Genomic DNA, 19,544 nt, shown 5'->3' on the forward strand with positions numbered 1-19,544 from the left:
TTCATAACACATGTGGACACAAACATGCATGGATAGGATCCAGCTCTCAAGACCAATACTAGTTTGGTGAAAAATTGCCTTGATCAATGTGTAGTTAAATTTCAAACTATCAGCAAACCGGAAGTGGATGTACTGCAGATCTAACAAGATGTGTTAAAACGACATGAAAATCATAGCGGAACGAAACATAAACTTGATCTGTAACTCATCATGGTAGACTCACATATAAAAAATCAGCGCAAAATCTGAAGGCGTATAGAAACAAGTCTGTATAACTGTGATTTTTAATCATTTCTAAAGTCCAAAACCTGTAATTTCAGCAAAAATCAGCAGAGCGGAACACGAAACTTAAACTCCATCTGTAACACATCATGGTTAACTCACATAACAAATGTCAGCCCAATATCTGAAGGCGTTTAGAAAAAAGTCCGTATAACTGTGATTTTCAACAATTTATCAAAGTCCAATTTCTGCAAAAATTAGCAGAGCGGAACAAAACTTTAACTTGATCTTTAACTCATCATGGGTAACTCACATACCAAAAATCAGACTAATATCTGAAAGCTAACTCATCATGGGTAACTCACATACCAAAAATCAGACTAATATCTGAAAGTTAACTCATCATGGGTAACTCACATACCAAAAATCAGACTAATATCTGAAAGCGTTTAGAAAAAAAAGTCTGTATAACTCTGACTTTCAACAATTTATCAAAGGCCAAAGCCCGTAATTTTGGTAAGAATTAGCAGATTGCAACGAAACTTTAACTTGATCTGTAACTCATCATGGTTAACTCACATATCAAAAATCAGCCCAATATCTGAAGGAGTGTAGAAAATAATTGCGTATAATGGTTTGTTGCGAAATGACGGAATGACGGAATGACGGAATGACGGAATGACATAATGACGGAATGACAGAATGACAGAATGACAGAATGACGGAATGACGGACAAGGGTAAAACTATTTGGCCCCGAAAACTTTGTTGCGGAGCCATAAAAAGTCTCAACCATAAGTTCATTTTCTGAAAATAAGAGACATTTGTCATAGAAATTGACATATTTAATTCATGAAAAGTACAATTAAGTTTAACTTTTGACAAGGGTCATCGCCCATTAATGTTACAAATAACATATAGCCACGCCTAACTCATTTACATATTTAATCCACTCAAAGCTACGCTTTTCGAGAATTAAAATTGACGTGCTATATATATAACTTGTGTGTTCCATAACTGGGCATCGAAAGAGATGAATTTTGAATTGTGATATTTCATTCACCTGTCAACATGGAAGAATCAAAGTTGGCTGCAGACCCCAGGCCATTATACGCCTGATGATATTTTAAATACCGATTTATAATGAAAACAATCTACAAAACCATACTTGATTTATTTTACAGTCTCAATGTTATTTTGATACTTTACTGAAACACAGTTTTTGGTATACAGTTTGCTGTATACTGTTTTCTCTTCTTCTTCCGCCTCTGTTGTATTTTAGACATTTGCCCTTTTACATATCTTCAATATTTCTCTCCTCTGGTCATTTTCCCTCCAAAATATATACAGACATATCAAAATACTTTTTATAATTGAAAGCCATTCAGATGTGCACAGCTAGCCTCAAATGGTGTAAAAATTAAAATACTTATGCATGAAAATAACTGTTGGAAAAACAGATTTCTTCAATGTATAACGATTGTTCGATCATAATAATATGTTAATGAATTTAGAATTTCACAACATAAAATTAAACCGTAATTATTCCAGGTCACAATTTCATCTTTAAGAGTGACAAACTAGAACGAAAGTATGTGACTATTGTTCTAGACTATAAAACAGAAACAACCAGAGGAAATACACTCAGTAAAGAATAGGACTTCCCAACCAGAGGAAAAAACACTCAGTAAAGAATAGGACTTCCCAACCAGAGGAAATACACTCAGTAAAGAATAGGACTTCCGTATGTCAAAGGTATAGAACTAATATGAACTGTTATTTTAATAAGAACATACATAACAATATCAGAAATATATAATTGAAATGTTAATACTTTTACAAACCATATATATCATTGAATTTGGAAAACAATGTAAAGGGCACGAGTAATCTGGTCATCAACAAATTCTAAATTAACTACACGGCCGCAGTTCACGACATTTCAGCATCTTTCTTAATACTGTTCTCAACTTTTTTGTTGATCATAGCGTTAATGTATAGACGACTGGAAGTAGAAAACCAAATTTATCGAATACATTAGTGAACACTATGTTTACTCTATTAAGAGCCAAGAGCGTACGTGTTTAAGGGTGTTTCATTTTTTTTGCAAAATTTGTACGTTGCTTTATCTTAATAAAATTGAGAATGGAAATGGGGAATGTGTCAAAGAGACAACAACCCGACCATAGAGCAGACAACAGCCGTATACAAAAAGAAAAACAAAATGTTTCTTACCTTATTTGGTATATAAATAAAGGATATAAAATATAATTGTACAAATTAATATGATACAAATGCTTTAGGAGGAAGTGTAGAATGTCTGACATCAAGAAGAAGAAATCTGTTCCAGAACTACGGAAGTTTAGTATATTTACGGGTCTAGACGAAGCAGTTAAGGACAAGGAATCATACGCTTACGACAATCCTGCCTTGTACAATGGAGCAACATGGAACGCAGCTGAATTGAGGTATGAATTCTATAATGAATAACTCATTCTTACTGAAGAAATTTTTCTCATTTTTCTTTTTACAACTTGTTTCTATTAGTAGTTTGCTCGATATAAAGTTGTACTATAACCCTTCAACTTTAAAACATGAATATCTGACATAATAATGACCAAGAACTTTGGGTGGAAAATCTGTATATTTGGCAAAATCCCGTTTATATATAGTCTTCGACAGTGAGAACAAGGTGAATATCATATCGCATGATTGCGTAAGATCTTTATTTAGATATACTTGTATACAATCGAACAAATAGTTAATGCGTATATCAAATACGGAAATGATAAAGACATCATGTCTACGAATAAATTGAACAAGTTGATAATATATTCAGGGTAATTACTTGTATACAAGTTGGGTTATAAAATTTAGTACACATCAGGGCTAACTTGATCTGCACGATGAGGCGGTCAAACAGTTATATATATCCTGCTTTATAATTCAATGGCAACTGCTTGAAATAAATAAACTATTTGTACAATATTTTATATAAGAATGAAATATTATAAAATATTTAACTTGGAAAATCCCCTAAAAAATAGAAAAAGATGTTTCCCCGCTGTATAAGCGAATATAGTTCCTTTAACATTAGATTTAGTAAACAGTGATATTGAATCACAATTTGAAATGGTTGTGTCTGAAATGCACATATGATAAAGTTATGATTTGTTTCATAACGTAGGACAATTTATCGTTTAAAACGAAAATTATGGAATACTGTAACAACGATTGGACTGGAAAAATCACTACTCTCCCAAAATTAAGAACTAACATTACGATTAAACATAAGTACGAGAATGAATTTTATGTCAAAATGAACATCAAGAAACAAGAACTATCAGTTATAGCACAATTTCGCTGTGGAATACTAGCTTTGCCCATTGAAACTGGGCGATTTAGAAATGAGGCTCCTGATGAACGTTTCTGCATCTTATGCGACGTTGTTGTTCCTTCAAAACATCACGAGTAAAGTTTTGCAAAGTATCAGGAGATAAAGAATGTGAATGTTAAATAAACAGAATGTACATGGTAAGTGCAACGACTGATCTTGACGAATGTGAGTTTGATGTGAAAACACTAACTACAAAACTTTAAGATAGGTTAACAGTTTTGTTTTAGGTAGTTAACCGTAAAGTTCAGGTCACATCTACTTTAAAATTAATACATACGTTCTTTATGATGTGAAATTTATATATAACATTTAAAACAAATTTCGGGTTTGATCTACATTTCACCGTTCACTGATCATGTTAAAGTTTTTGTTCAAGGTAGGTTAACATTTTGGTTTAATGTAGTTTACAATTAAGTTGCGAACGGGTATGGTGTCCTAAATGTAACATTTAAACCCGCTGCATTTTTATGCACCTGTCCTAAGTCAGGAGCTTGTTGTTCAGTGGTTGTCGTTTGATGGTGTTGTCCGTAGGTATTTCTCGTTTCTCGTTTTTTTATATAGATTAGACCGTTGGTTTTCCTGTTTGAATTGTTTTACACTAGTCATTTTGGGGCCCTTTATAGCTTGCTGTCCGGTGTGAGCCAAGGATCCGTGTTGAAGGCCGTACTTTGACCTATAATTGATAACTTTTTATACATTTTGACTTGGATGGAGAGTTGTCTCATTGGCACTTATACCACATCTTCTTATTTATATGTAGTCTTGTTTAAACCTATGTTGTATATATAAGCCAAAACACTTTGAAGAAGTTCTAAATATAATATGTAAGGCAAAATCAATTATATTTCAGTGAATATGAAATTACAGAAGAGGTGACAAATGGCTTTACCAGTGGAGATGCACAAGGTTCCCGGCAATATTCTACAGCTCTTAAAGTTCTGAAGCCCTTCAGACCATCTTCAAAGTAAGCCTTCTAGTTGTATAATTTCTAGCATGTCCTAAGTATCAAACAATAGTAATTTTCGAAACTTAATTTGTTCTCGGCTATAGTTTTATTTGTTATATTAGTCATTTGGTTAAGCAAAAAGGAAACAGTCAACCAAACATCGATTATATTTTATAACTTGCAAAACACGTAACAATAAACAATTGACTTTACATTTTATTTTAAATGCATTGAGTATGATTTTTTTCAAAACCAAATATATAAAAAGTTATGACATAATATTTCATCGGTTCAAATTCATTGATTATACAAGTTACCATCTTAATGTGATATAGATATATTTTAACACTGTTCAACTTTTTTTCAATAACTTTAGAGATGGTAAAATACCAATTAATAAGGCTGGTTTATTGTCATACATGTTTATGACGTGGATGACACCCCTGGTCATGAAGATGTTTAAACATAGAGATGAGGATCTAAAAGAGGAAGACATCTGGGAGTGTTCCGATTATGAGGCTTCCAAAACTAATACTGACAGGTAAACATATGACAGTTTTAGCTCACTTTTAATTTCCTTTTGTATGTTGTAAAATCAGAATCAACATGAACATACTAATAAGTGGGATGTAGGGTAGATGCCTGGAGACACTAATAAGTGGGATGTAGGGTAGATGCCTGGAGACACTAATAAGTGGGATGTAGGGTAGATGCCTGGAGACACTAATAAGTGGGATGTAGGGTAGATGCCTGGAGACACTAATAAGTGGGATGTAGGGTAGAAGCCTGGAGACACTAATAAGTGGGATGTAGGGTAGATGCCTGGAGACACTAATAAGTGGGATGTAGGGTATATGCCTGGAGACACTAATAAGTGGGATGTAGGGTAGAAGCCTGGAGACACTAATAAGTGGGATGTAGGGTAGATGCCTGGAGACACTAATAAGTGGGATGTAGGGTAGATGCCTGGAGACACTAATAAGTGGGATGTAGGGTAGATGCCTGGAGACACTAATAAGTGGGATGTAGGGTAGATGCCTGGAGACAAATGTATTATTGACTAAACATTACCGTAGTATGAAAAAATATCAATAATAATGCACTTTGTGAAATAAAATGTGGTCTCCTCATTTTATTAGACAACTGCCACAACTCACAACAAAAGTTTAAGAATGAACATGTTTACAATACATAGCGTTACGAAAGAGTATTTTTAGATAATGATTTTAATGATAGGCAATAGAACATTGGGTTTGGGTTTTACTGTACTCCGCTTTAAACTGTGTCCGTATTGTTACACACAATGATCGTTACTGTAGTTAGTGAACTAATGTTGGACTTCAATGTCTATATTAGTGCTATTAATGATAATACAATTTCAAACACGATAAACATGATAAAGGCGGAAAAGTAGAATGCATGTATGAAGATTAGATATGTTTTATAACCCCCCACCCTCTCTGCTAGATTTGATGCAAGCATTACCTTGCACCCAAAGATTAAGATTGAAATCAATTACTGTATTAAAATTTTATAATTATTGTAATGGTATGTAATATATATACATTCATATCATTGCTTTGCTGTCAATTAGTCTAATTTCATTATGTAATCTTTCTTCCGGATCAGACTAGAAGCATTGTGGAAAGATGAAGTGAAATCAAAAGGAGAGAAGAAAGCTTCGGTTCTACGTTGTTGGTTAAAATTCTGTCAGACTCGAATTTTAGTCAGCTTGATTATTGTAGCAGTCAATGCTCTGTCAACTTTTCTAGTATCGGCATGTATATTTTTCATAAAGATTCCAAATGGGTTAGGTAAATTTAGTAAGATAACATCATATAAAATACAGGTGAACAGGTCCTGAAATTAATATGTAAAGTATAACATCACTGTTAAGCATTCCAAGTTTATTCAGTTGCTTCAAGATCACATAGTTGTTTTGTGAAATTCTTAAATAGAAAAAAACACGTATTTACATCTTATTTGGCAAAAGTTTTAGCGCACGTCAGTGGCGTAATATAATCCAAAATATTCTTTTCAGCTCATGTTGTGTGCATTGTGAATTCCAAGGCATTTATACTGCAATGCATCAAATCTGTATACATATATTTCTAATTATGAAATATACAAATAATGAAAAACATTTTACGCACCTATTTTAAATAAAAAAAAGTCTTATAAATTAGCATAAAGAATATATTTTAGAAATGTTAGGATTTTTCATGGCTGTAATATTTTTTGTAGGGATTCATCATAAATGAATTGATTGCTTATATTGAATCTGTTGAGAATAATATACTTTATGGAATTGGACTTGTCGTCACCATGATGGCAGCGAATGTAGTAAGAGCTGGAACCTTCTGTGTTATCATTATGTTTGGTGCTCAAACAGGTATTACTGTTGTGTTTATAGTTTTAAGAACGTCAATAATGGTTAACATGAGATGTTTGAAAATAAGTAAAAAGATACCGAGAGGACAGAGATGATCTTTTACAAATTTAAAAAATGGAAAAAAAATATAAAACGAAACGAGAAGCAATTAAACAGCGAATCAAATAGTAAAGTTTCGCAATGTGGGTCGACTGTGTTGAAGGGAAAAAATGGCGACCCCTTAGCTGCGTCTTACAATGTATCACGCTGTCAACCCTGTCTTATCATAATAAAACTTCCTGTTGTATTTCTTCTTGATATCTCTACTTCATATTATACAGCATTCGTGTATACAGAGATTTACTCAATATATCCGTCTTATGAATCAGTATGTCAGTATTTGTAGTAAGGCTTCATTAGTTTTTAGGTGATCTATTGAAAGGAAATAAAAAAATAGTTATTGATGAATATCAAAGCGTATCGCACCATTTGATACTTAAAGCTATTTGTTGGTATACGATGTATTAAGAGCTTTGTTAAAAGTGTTCTAGTAACAGTCAATATAAACAAACCAACAGAAAAGAGTAGTTGTTGTTTTTAATATGATGATTTATAGACTACCGTGGACATAATAATGATTTTCATCTAGCTGACATCCACCCTTTCACCAAACAATATCAATTCCATTTGTTCGTCAGGGAAAATCACATATCAAGTAATGGCTTCAGCTACACGACATTGTATAATATTAACAGGTATAAGGTTCCGGGCTGGATTTCTTGGATTGGCATACCGAAAACTCCTCAGACTCCAAAAAGTAAAAGGAAAGAGTTTAGCCGAGGTAATATTTATAACTTTCTGGAAACAATGTTACCTTAATATACACATTGTCAATACAGTCTTAGATGCTCTCTCAGATTTTGCTTGATACCTTGATATGTCTATTCTTACTCGATTTTAGACATTTGAACATTGATAAACTACTGTCGCCTTTATTTAGAAGATTTATCAGAAAAATATGAATATATCTAAATACTTAGAAGCAAAAAGTCATGATAAGCCGATGATTGATATGGATTAAATCAAATGTAGCGGATCGAAGGGACAGGGGCATTGTAGATATCTTGGAGGGGACAATTTTGCACCCACTCTCAAAGCTAAATGAAAGTGTAAAACGTCAAAATATACATACACTTATATTTCTTGTTTAGAACAATTTTCTTTCGTCCACCACTTCCGTTCGAGAACATCTTCCGCCATTAAATTCAATTACATAGCAAAGAAAAAAAAAATTCGACATCATATAATTTAATTAAAACAATAAATCATTCTATTGTAAAATTGTAAGGGTTTTCGTGAAAATATCAAATTTAACTTTATACAAATACATAAATATTAAACCGATGTTTTTTTTTTGCCACAGATCATTACATATCATTAGGTTTATATTTAAAAAAAGTACATGCAAACGGCATATCCGACTGTTGCATTACATTTATATTATTAACCAACAAAATCAGTTGCCTTAGCAGGGGGTTGGAAATATTTACAATTTATGAAATATATGTTTGCATGTGTATTTACATTTCAGCTTATCAACATATTTGGAGGTGATGCTTTCCGTGTGTACGAGAACTGTGTGACCTTTGTATACATTCTTGCTCTACCAATATACATGATTATCGGTGCTGGATATACATATTACCTGCTAGGACCCTGGTGTTTCATTGCAATGGGGATATTTGTGTTGTGCTATTTACTCCAGGTACACAGTCTGCTCTCAATGCTTTTGAAATTAACATGCACTAAAACTACACCAGTTTAAACTTAATAATTTCTGACTAAACGAATCAATTTGATTGATAGCAAAATTTGATCATAATATATCAAGATTGAAAACAATAAGACATAATTTCCTTTTCAAATATTTTATTTTAAAAAGAATCCATTGAATCATACTTTAGACTCATCGAAGACATATTTAATACTTTAAAATTTAATATTTTTAAATTGTTATTTGCAGTTGACCTTAGATGAATTTGGCTATTCTTTATAGATTTCTTTAACTTCTAACGTTTAAGTTTCTAAGTATTTATAAATTCATGGAGTCGGTTTCACAAAAAAAAAATGTGTATACTAAATTGTTCATGACTCATAATCAATCTTAGTCGTAAATATTTTTGTGAAATCGACTCCTGGCTTTCAAATGGTTATGAGCGTTTCGAACGCATGAACATTGTAAAGTTTTATTTTCATTTACGACAATGCACTGTAACATATATCTCTAAGCATCATATTTGATTGATTTACATCAATCCATTACCCATTTCTGCAAGTATTCTTAAATTTGCTATTATACAACAGATAAATCGTTTGCAGGATTTTTTTCCAGAGTATTCAATATGAGGTTATTTCAAAATAAGAATGACTTGCATAAGATAGCTTGACAAAAGGCGTTTGTATCTTAATTGTAGAATAAACGACAATGAAGACAACAACATCCATCAATTACCGCATGGTAGGAGTTTATTCTGGTCGACATGTTTCGCCAACAAGCGTGGCGTCTTCAGGACAATATTACATATGAAATCAAACAGTGAAGTACAAATTTTGCGGTTGTGTGGTTCGCCGAAAGTAACGTGACAATAGAGGTTGTTATGACGACGTTATAGATATAAATAGAAAGTGAAAGTAAAATAAAATAAGAATCTAGTTAAGTTAAAAGTGAAAGTTAGTCGATAAAGTCATTAACGATGTGGTTAGCTGCTATTCTTACACGTCTGTGTAGTTGTTCTCATGGAGGTTTCTAGTGGTAAAATTGTAGAAATGATGAAAGTAGATCATACAATGTCAGTTCATTTCCAAATTGGACAACACCCCACTGGCCATCCCTTACCAATTCAACTGGCTTCGCTACGAGGGAGGTACTGCTTCCAATCGCGTAGGTAATAGGGTGGAGTGTATGATCGCCGCAATTTTGGGAATTGTAAATCTTGGTAGATTCGTTCATAAAAATTTACTTTGCTAATAAAGTGTCCGTGGATCAAGCTTTTCTTTATAAATATGTTTTGTGGTTTATGTGGTTCATTTCGTTTCTGGTTCCTTCCTTTTTTCTCTAAGTAAAATGCCTGGTATTCCGAATTATTTTGTCTCAGTGTACTTATGTATGGTATGTTAATCTTCAGTGATGGACTGCTTCTTATTTGTATGTTTCTGTGGTTGCTTCTGTTTCCAAATCTCTCCTTTTTTCCTCGTATCTGGTAATTTTCGGGAACGGATCGAGAACGTTTTAATTGGTCCGGTTTTTCGTCCATGCTGAATGGTTGTTAGGTACAACGCTAGTGTGGCAAAGGTGGATCCTTTCGGATGCAGGGGTTCACAGTAAAAAAGTAAACTTGAATTTGAACAAGGTGAACCAACACCTGAAGTGGTAATCGTGCGGTTGGGTAATAGTGGGTGGATACCGAAAGGTATTCACAGTTGTCTTTCACTATATAAGTAAAAAAACGACAATAAAGACAACAACATCCACCAATAACCGCATGGTAGGAGTTTATTCTGGTCGACATGTTTCGCCAACAAGCGTGGCGTCTTCAGGACAATATTACATAAGAAGCAGTCCATCACTGAAGATTAACATACCATACATAAGTACACAGAGTCAAAATAATTCGGAATACCAGGCATTTTACTTAGAGAAAAAAGGAAGGAACCAGAAACGAAATGAACCACATAAACCACAAAACATATTTATAAAGAAAAGCTTGATCCACGGACACTTTATTAGCAAAGTAAATTTTTATGAACGAATCTATCAAGATTTACAATTCCCAAAATTGCGGCGATCATACACTTCACCCTATTACCTACGCGATTGGAAGCAGTACCTCCCTCGTAGCGAAGCCAGTTGAATTGGTAAGGGATGGCCAGTGGGGTGTTGTCCAATTTGGAAATGAACTGACATTGTATGATCTACCTTCATCATTTCTACAATTTTACCACTAGAAACCTCCATGAGAACAACTACACAGACGTGTAAGAATAGCAGCTAACCACATCGTTAATGACTTTATTGACTAACTTTCACTTTTAACTTAACTACATTTTTATTTTATTTTACTTTCACTTTCTATTTATATCTATAACTTCGTCATAACAACCTCTATTGTCACGTTACTTTCGGCGAACCACACAACCGCAAAATTTGTACTTCACTGTTTGATTTCATATGTAATATTGTCCTGAAGACGCCACGCTTGTTGGCGAAACATGTCGACCAGAATAAACTCCTACCATGCGGTAATTGATGGGTGTTGTTGTTTTATTGTCGTTTATTTTACTTATATAGTGAAAGACAACTGTGAATACCTTTCGGTATCCACCCACTATTATCCAACAGCACGATTACCACTTCAGGTGTTGGTTTACCTTGTTCAAACTTAATTGTAGAAGAAAGTTTAACATTTTATTTATTCTATTAAATGAATCCGTATAAAAACTGACAATATTAGTATATTTCGGTAGAAAATATTTAGTATACGTACTTTTATATTTAAGATAGTTAAAATGTGAATAAGACCGTAGCATGAGCTCCATATATCTTCAACCCTTTGTTGTTGCGCTTCATTGGCTTCAATATCTTTTATGAATGTGTATTTTGTTTTTAGGGGGTGTTGACAAAAGGCGTCGAAATAATGCGTAGAAAAACCCTCCAGCATACGGACAAACGTGTATGTATTATATACAAATATACCTTCAATTATTAAGCCGGCAATATATTGACAAATTTCTTGTTTTTTAACAAACCGAAAAAAAAAAGCGATATAATTGATAATTATTTAAATTCTTAACATCTCGATCATTTTAGGTTAGAAAAATGACAGAGGTTCTCAATAGTATGAAGTTGTTGAAGATGTACGCATGGGAAGAACCATTTGAACACACAATATCTGGTAATGTTGTCTTTACTATCAATAATCTTACCTGACACCGCCGAAAAATTGATTTAAACAAACTTTACTTTCAATAATCTAAACTATGACAGATAAACATTTTCTTCAACCAGAATAAATTTTTACTTTAACTCAAACGAAAAAGATGGCATTGTGCGCCCTATAATATGACTACAGAGAGTTATAAAGGTCTTTTATCATGCAATATACTCATTGAATTGTAAAACTAATGAGTGAATTCAAAAATCTTCATTTTTTTTTTACAGAAATAAGAAAACAAGAAAAGAAATACCTACTGTTTGCTGCCATTATGAATTCAATAAGTGCAGCCGTTATCCCTGTTACTCCAACACTAGCATCAGTGGCAACGATATCCACGTTTAGAGCTTTTGGAAATGACATATCTGCTTCTAATGTAAGTTAACTGTGTAAACCTTACTTGATGCCAGTTGTTACACACTTTACAACAGACAAAATCACTATGTGTAAATAGACTGAACTAAGTTTCAGAACTAAACTCGCCAAATTCAACAGATATATCTAAAAACTTAACGACAAAGCCATAATTTTAAGATAAATTGGGAACGTATTACTAACATATATACATGTTTTCCCCTTTGAATGGTTTTACACTAGTAACTTTAAGGCCTTTTATAGCTTGCTGTTCGGTGTGAGCCAAGGCTCCGTGTTTAAGACCGTATTTTGACCTATAATGGTTTACTTTTATAAATTTTGACTTAGATGGAGAGTTGTCTCATTGGCACTCATACCACATCTTCTTATATCTATGTCTTTTGTTTTCTGTGTTGTTGGGTTGTTGTATCTTGATATATATCACAGACCTTTTCTATTGTTAAAATGAATGCACCGTTCATGTATTCTTAGACTAGTAGTTCAAAGAACATGGTAATTGTAGCTAAAACAAAAGAGATTAATATTCAGTGAAACTAATCTGCCAGGACAGTGCCTTCTCAATGGTGTGTCTTCGTTATATGTATAAATTTTAAAATTCTGGTTTGTTTTATGACAACATCGCTAACTTCAATCCTCAAATCTTATTACATTTACTTTGTGTTGCAATTATTTTAATTTTGGGGAAACTTATGCTGCTTATAGTCAATCATAATTATTAGAAAAAACCATCTTCTCATTTACTCTTTAAAATGAAAACTACATAGCATTTATATAATTTCCATGGTCATTTACTTTTGCAGGCATTTGCTGTTGTCGGTACATTGAACTTTCTAAGAATTATTGTTGCTTTAATTCCGTATGCAACTAGAATTCTTGGCGAAGTTCGTGTTAGTTTTGACAGATTAAAGGTAAAGGGCTATATACAAATTTTATGCCTTCCTGATAATGCAAATAAAGACTATAACATCTCTCATCTTAATCATGCTTACATAACCAGATGTACAAACCTCCCAAGCAACCATTCTTAAAAAGCTTCATAAAAGTTACTATATCTGATGCATGACACAATTTCCCAACCTTGCCTAATTAATTAAACTTATCCTTGTGAGTAATCGGTTTTATTAATTGTGCTTATTCTGATACTTATGATTCATTTGAGACGTGCGAAGAACGTAATAACTTTAAATTTCTAATTTAACATACTTTTAGCACGTTTGTGACACATCAAATTTAGGAATTAACCTAAAAAGGAGAAAATGTTAATCAAACGAATCATACAATGTCATAAGTCATTTCATTTACATAGAAGATAATATATAAACTTCTAGTTCTTGTCCGTTAAAACTGTGAGGTAAAATATTTTAACTGCGGGTTTTATTCTGTTATACATTATTTATTAGAAAAACTGTATGTTGTGTACTAACAAGTACTAACCTTATGAAATGCTATATACTAACGTCAACGAGACCGGGATAAGGTACCGGTACTTTATGTATCTCTAACAAATGTACATTTCAAATAAAATTATATAGAATTAAAAAAACAAAAAACAAAAAACTGCGGGTTGCATATAGTGCAATTCCGGCTTATGATATTTGCATGAAGGATGTCGGGCGGAAGAAAGGACGAGCTTTGAAAGCAAAGTACCTGCATTGAGTAACTTTCCTGGTTTTTGAAAAAAAAACAAAAAATCAAAACTTTCTGAAATGGTTATATATACGTTAAGGGTGTGTTCTTCGATGTATATAAAGAGTATCCAATTCGTGAAAAAAACATGCTACTTTTTTAAACTCAGAGCATTCAAAATGGAATGCCTGTAAGAGCTTTCAGCTGTTACTCAGACTTTATTAAACGTATCCAGTGTCTGAGCAGAAAGTTGATGAACCAGGATTATGTCAAAGAACGTTTCGTCCTTTTTCGAAAAAAGTTAATCAGAAGATACGAAGACCTAAGGCTTGTAGATAAACTTCACAAATAATACATTATGGTCTTGAGGTATAGATTCTTGGTATTCGTCTTTGTATATTTTCAAACATTACTGTTTATTCCATTTTTGGTAATATCTTTTTGGCGTGGAACGGTATTTATACATCCCGCCATTATGTTATTGTGGTTTGATAACTTTTTGTATTCTTGTCTTTCATTTTTTCTCATTTGCTTTGTCTATAGAGTGTCGATTTGCCATTTTGTTTTTCTTCGTTGACATAGTTGTTTGTTTTTGTATTGATTAAGTTATAGCACAATCTTTACTGCTGTACCCCAGTTGTTGACATTTTTATCTATTATGTCTGTTTTTCTACTCAAACATTGTTGCCAATAAAATGGAATTCTATGCGACTGTCATACAAGTGAGATGTTTAGCTAGCTATAAAACCAGGTTTAATCCACCGTTGTCTACATAAGGAAATGCCTGTACCAAGTCAGGAATATGACAGTTATTTTCCATTCGTTTGATGTGTTTGAGCTTTTGATTTTGCCATTTGATGAAGGACTTTCCGTTTTGAATTTTCCTTGAAGTTCGGTATTTATATATGTTATTTTACTTTTTTTCTATGTACATCAAAGATGGGCACTTGGATTTTTATTAATTTACGTAATTAGTACAGAGTAATAATATAGTGAAACTGAGATCATTTTCAGCAGTTTATTGGTGGAAGGTACCTATTTAATTTAGAGTATCGGTTTGAATGATTTTACCCCTAGAGAATGAGACTTTGTCAATCAATATAAGGCATTCATTTATTTTTCTTTGTACCCAGTTTAATGAGAGGAGAAAACAATGCATTTTGTAGATCTATTCTGCATACAAACCTGTAGAAAAATTTTGTTTTTATTGAAAACTTCTATTTATTGTTCACCTTTATTTAACGAAAATGAGTATCCGACTAATACCAATGAATCAACAGTACCCCTTTTAACGATTTTTAACGATATCTTTTGCAAAACTGATTTAGTTATACATGTAGATATTTCGATTCTTCCTTGGCATTTATAAAGATGCACCCAAAACAAATCAATCAGTACTATGGCGATATTACCATTAGGATGACCTTTAAATTTCTAACCGTAAGTATTGCAAGCCGGCCATTGAGTATTTGGCCCATTTTTCCAAGAATACGTTTTCATTAAACTACATTATAAACAAAAATGTTATAATTTTTTTTATTTAGCGACTTCTTGTGCAAGAGGAATTTGCGCCACACAGTGACAAATGTATGAACAAAGATAACGCAGTAGAATTGGACAATGCGTTCTTCATGTGGGAAGATGCAAGTATTTTCGAAATGGGAGCAAAAGCAAAAGCTGCAATGGAGGCAAAAAATAAAGCAAAAGATCGAAAAGGTATAGCTTTATCTTTCTTTTCACTTTATGTAAGCTGTCAATCTTATAATATTTCTAAAAAGAGATATTTAAATAAATCAAAAGTAAAGTCTTACACTCAGATATTCAACTTATCTCCTTTTGTTGAGGTACATAAAATCATCAGAGATACCAGATTTAATATTCTTGTACGCAAGACGCACGTTTAGTCCTCAAATGACTCATCAGTGACGCTCAAATAAAAAAAGTTAAACAGGCCAAGTCAAATAAAGGCAACAGTAGTATACCGCTGTTCGAAACTCATAAATCGATAGAGATAAAAACAAATCCGGGTAACAAACTAAAACTGAGGGAAACGCATCAAATATAAGAGGAGAACAACGACACAACAAAAACACAACATTAAAATGTAACACACACAGAAACGAACTATAATATAACAATGGCCATTTTACTGACTTGGAACACGACATTTAAAGAAAAAAAAATGGTGGGTTGAACCTGGTTTTGTGGCATGCCAAACCTCCCGCTTTAATGGCAACGTCAAACACAACACCAAAACGACAACATCACATGACAGGACCACAATACAAATAAATGGGAGAACATATAGGACAAAGGAACACACGAATAATAGCTAACAAAAGGTACTAGGCTTAAAATTCAATACGCCAGACGTGCGTCTCGTCCACACAAGACCATCCAAATACGAAGTTAAAGAGCATTGCTGACCAAACATTCCAAAAGGTGTAGCCTAATACTGCTAATGTAATCTATTCGTGGGGCAGAAATAATATATTACAAATAATACATTTGTTACTATGGAACTCCGATATTTAATGTATTCACAATTTTTAAGACTATGTTTTGATTTTAACAGCATCACCAGGATCATTCCACATCGAGAAAATGAATTTTACAGTTCAAAAGGTAATATATAATTTTCTTTTAATTACTTTTACCTTGTAAAATAGAACCATGAAGTTATGGTTAAGTATCAACATATTTCATACAGAATGTAACAAAAAGTTAGCGTGCATTTATACATCATATTTAACTTGTGCAAATAAAACTTCAAGGACAAAATTATGTTTGAGGGAACTAAGGCTCCAACTCCCTCTGGCAAAGTTGACATTAACTGAATTTGGCTATTCATTTTAGGTACCTTTTAGTCATATAGCTTCTAACGTTTCGACGTATACATCCATGACTTTTGAATGTGTAGGTTAGAGCGTTCCTGATGAAGGTATATCCAGAAAGCGCTTCGGCCGCACGATATATTTAAAATGTGATATAAAAATATTTTCATTTAAACAGTTTTTAATCTTTTCCATACTATAAAAAGGTTATTGCATGACCATTGGTGAATGATATCCCTCTTAGAATATACAATGCTCTTGCGAGTTCGTGCGATATAAAAATCTACTCGGGACAATATTTATCAATGATGGACTTTTGACGAGGTCAATAAGTTATATATAAACCTATTCGGATTAATTTGACAGAGGACGAATTCCGAGTATCAATATAATTTAACAGATTCATATATAACGTATTGACTGAGTGAAAGTCCTTAATCTATATAATACATATTTGAATAGTGTATTATGGAAATAAACTTCAATGTTCTTTCTGTGTATTTTACATTCATTTGTATTTTGCAGGATTTTAAATATTGACCGTCAATATATACATATATACATATATAAAAACATAGCGTCCATATACACGTCTTCCGATACATGGAATACCCTTTTCATCACGTGATCGTATTAACTCATGAAAGAAGAAAATGCTACGCCATATGTAATTTTCCAAAATATTATTGTAAATATTCTAACTAATTTGATTTGTTAAGAAAGAGTCTCATATTCATGATATTCAACAATATTTGCAAAGGTTGACTGAAATTTGTAAGCCCCAGACGTAGGCAACGGGGGCATTAAGTGTAACTCCTGACCGTCCCTCCGTCCGTACTTCCGTCCGACCCATTATTGTTTACGCACTCTAACTTAAATTTGCCTCATGCAACTTTTATGAAACTCATACAAAATGTTAAGAACCATAGCTAGCAGATAGAGTTCGAACTTGAGCAGTGAGTCACTTACCGTTCTAGAGTTGTGTCCCTTTCTAATTTAGAAAATTGCAAACGTTTTCGTTTCCGCACTCTAACTTAAGTTTTTCTTATCCATTTTTCTTATTTTATGAAACTCATACACAATGCTAAGAATCATAACATGCAGACATAGTTTGAATTTGGGTTGTAAGTCATTTACCAGTTATGCTCCTTTTTGCAAAAGCTTGAACGAGGCATACGTGTCCTCAGACACATTCTTCTTTTGTTTATCATAACGTTTATTAAATGAACTTCCATTAACTCGTTAACGTACTGTATATGTTTTTATTGCAGGGAAAACTGATTGGTATGTGTGGCCCTGTTGGATCAGGGAAGTCATCATTAATGGCAGCTATATTGGCAAGGGTAAATGTTTTAAACGAAAATTGTACATTTATATTTGTGGGCAAAGTCGGATTTTGACATTCATACTAATTGCAAAGCATTTTCAAACCAATGTCAAAACTATTGAGGTTTGTTCTAAAGTAAGAAACCTGATTTATTTGATCATGATGATGTTACAATTACCCATAAACACTAATATTTATGACTCTAATGATTTATGTCGAATTTTTTGAGATAAAAATGTACGAAAGCGTAAACTCTTAACTGCTGTAATAACCAAACCATATCTTTTAAGATTCAACAAGATATGTTAGAATATGATGTACTTATGTTTTGAGTATTCTATCTGTTTTGAAGATACACACATGTATATTTCATTTAGATGCCCTTTATTTCTGGACATGCGGCTGTGAATGGTAGTATTGCATACGCTGCCCAACAAGCTTGGATATTTAACGACACTGTACGAGAGAATATTTTATTCGGAAAATCTTATGATCCAGAAAGGTATGACATTATAAAATTTGTTGTTTGTATTCTGTTACTATGTTTAAGACCTTATAGATGCAATTACAAAAACAACAAAGTAGGACAGTCGTTCTTTTCATGTTTGACTGCAATCTTAAATGACTAGGAATGTCAGTTTACCTGCCGAAGGTGGTAGGTTCTCTCTGGGAAATGTAGCTTCCTGAACCAATAAAAACTGACCGCCACGAAACAGCCAATAGTGCTAAAAGTGGCATTAAGCACAACTCAATCCATCAATCAATCATATTCAGTATACCCATATAAATTGGAGAAGGACAATTATTTTCAGAACATTTGTTGGCCTTATCAAAGCAAGTATTCAAATACTTGACTGTCTACATACAGTCCCGAATGTCCCTTCATATGTTTTAACTATTTAAAGAATTAACACACGCCATTCTACCAGTATACATATAATATTCTATATTATGACTATAGAGACAATTCGTCAGTGTGCATTTTTCACATTTACAAACTGTGTTTTTGACATTTGCAAAATATTTTTGACAGGTATCAAAATGTTATATATGCATGTGGACTTGAGCCTGACTTCGCTATTCTTGATGATGGAGATGAAACAGAGGTATGTTTATTTATTGTTTTATATTTTGGCCTCGTACCAACGGTTCGTTGGAAGTAAAATCTATCACATAAGAATAGAGAATGGAAACGGGAAATGTGTCAAAGAGACCACAACCCGACCAAAGAGCAGAAATCAGCCGAAGTCTACCAATGGGTATTCAACGAAGCGAGAAAATCCCGCACCCGGAGGAGGGCTTCAGCTGGCATATAAACAATAATGTATACACGTTCAGCGAAATTAATGTGGTTATGCTAAATCTGAAAACATTGGAAATAATGAAACAGTGGATATTAATATAAATGACCAGGCATGCACATGACATGTAATATGAGGACGAAGGTCTTCACCAG

At 33.0% G+C, this 19,544-nt stretch overlaps 1 protein-coding gene across 1 annotated transcript in view; it reads left to right on the forward strand.

Annotated features, from left to right (window-relative positions):
• Nucleotides 1–2,537: 2,537 nt before the first annotated feature.
• LOC127715775 (ATP-binding cassette sub-family C member 5-like) overlaps nt 2,538–19,544 on the forward strand; it is a 38,442-nt gene continuing 21,435 nt past the window's right edge. Inside the window, exons 1-16 of the mRNA XM_052221921.1 lie at nt 2,538–2,689; nt 4,469–4,582; nt 4,941–5,105; nt 6,194–6,341; nt 6,809–6,956; nt 7,691–7,776; nt 8,527–8,700; nt 11,603–11,665; nt 11,803–11,887; nt 12,154–12,302; nt 13,102–13,209; nt 15,472–15,643; nt 16,503–16,552; nt 18,033–18,104; nt 18,466–18,590; nt 19,122–19,194. Coding sequence (XP_052077881.1) covers nt 2,538–2,689; nt 4,469–4,582; nt 4,941–5,105; nt 6,194–6,341; nt 6,809–6,956; nt 7,691–7,776; nt 8,527–8,700; nt 11,603–11,665; nt 11,803–11,887; nt 12,154–12,302; nt 13,102–13,209; nt 15,472–15,643; nt 16,503–16,552; nt 18,033–18,104; nt 18,466–18,590; nt 19,122–19,194 — 1,884 coding nt within the window. The remainder of the gene's footprint in view (nt 2,690–4,468; nt 4,583–4,940; nt 5,106–6,193; nt 6,342–6,808; nt 6,957–7,690; nt 7,777–8,526; nt 8,701–11,602; nt 11,666–11,802; nt 11,888–12,153; nt 12,303–13,101; nt 13,210–15,471; nt 15,644–16,502; nt 16,553–18,032; nt 18,105–18,465; nt 18,591–19,121; nt 19,195–19,544) is intronic.

This window comes from Mytilus californianus, unplaced genomic scaffold, assembly GCF_021869535.1.
Source record: "Mytilus californianus isolate M0D057914Y unplaced genomic scaffold, xbMytCali1.0.p SCAF_9, whole genome shotgun sequence".
Taxonomy (NCBI): domain Eukaryota; kingdom Metazoa; phylum Mollusca; class Bivalvia; order Mytilida; family Mytilidae; genus Mytilus; species Mytilus californianus.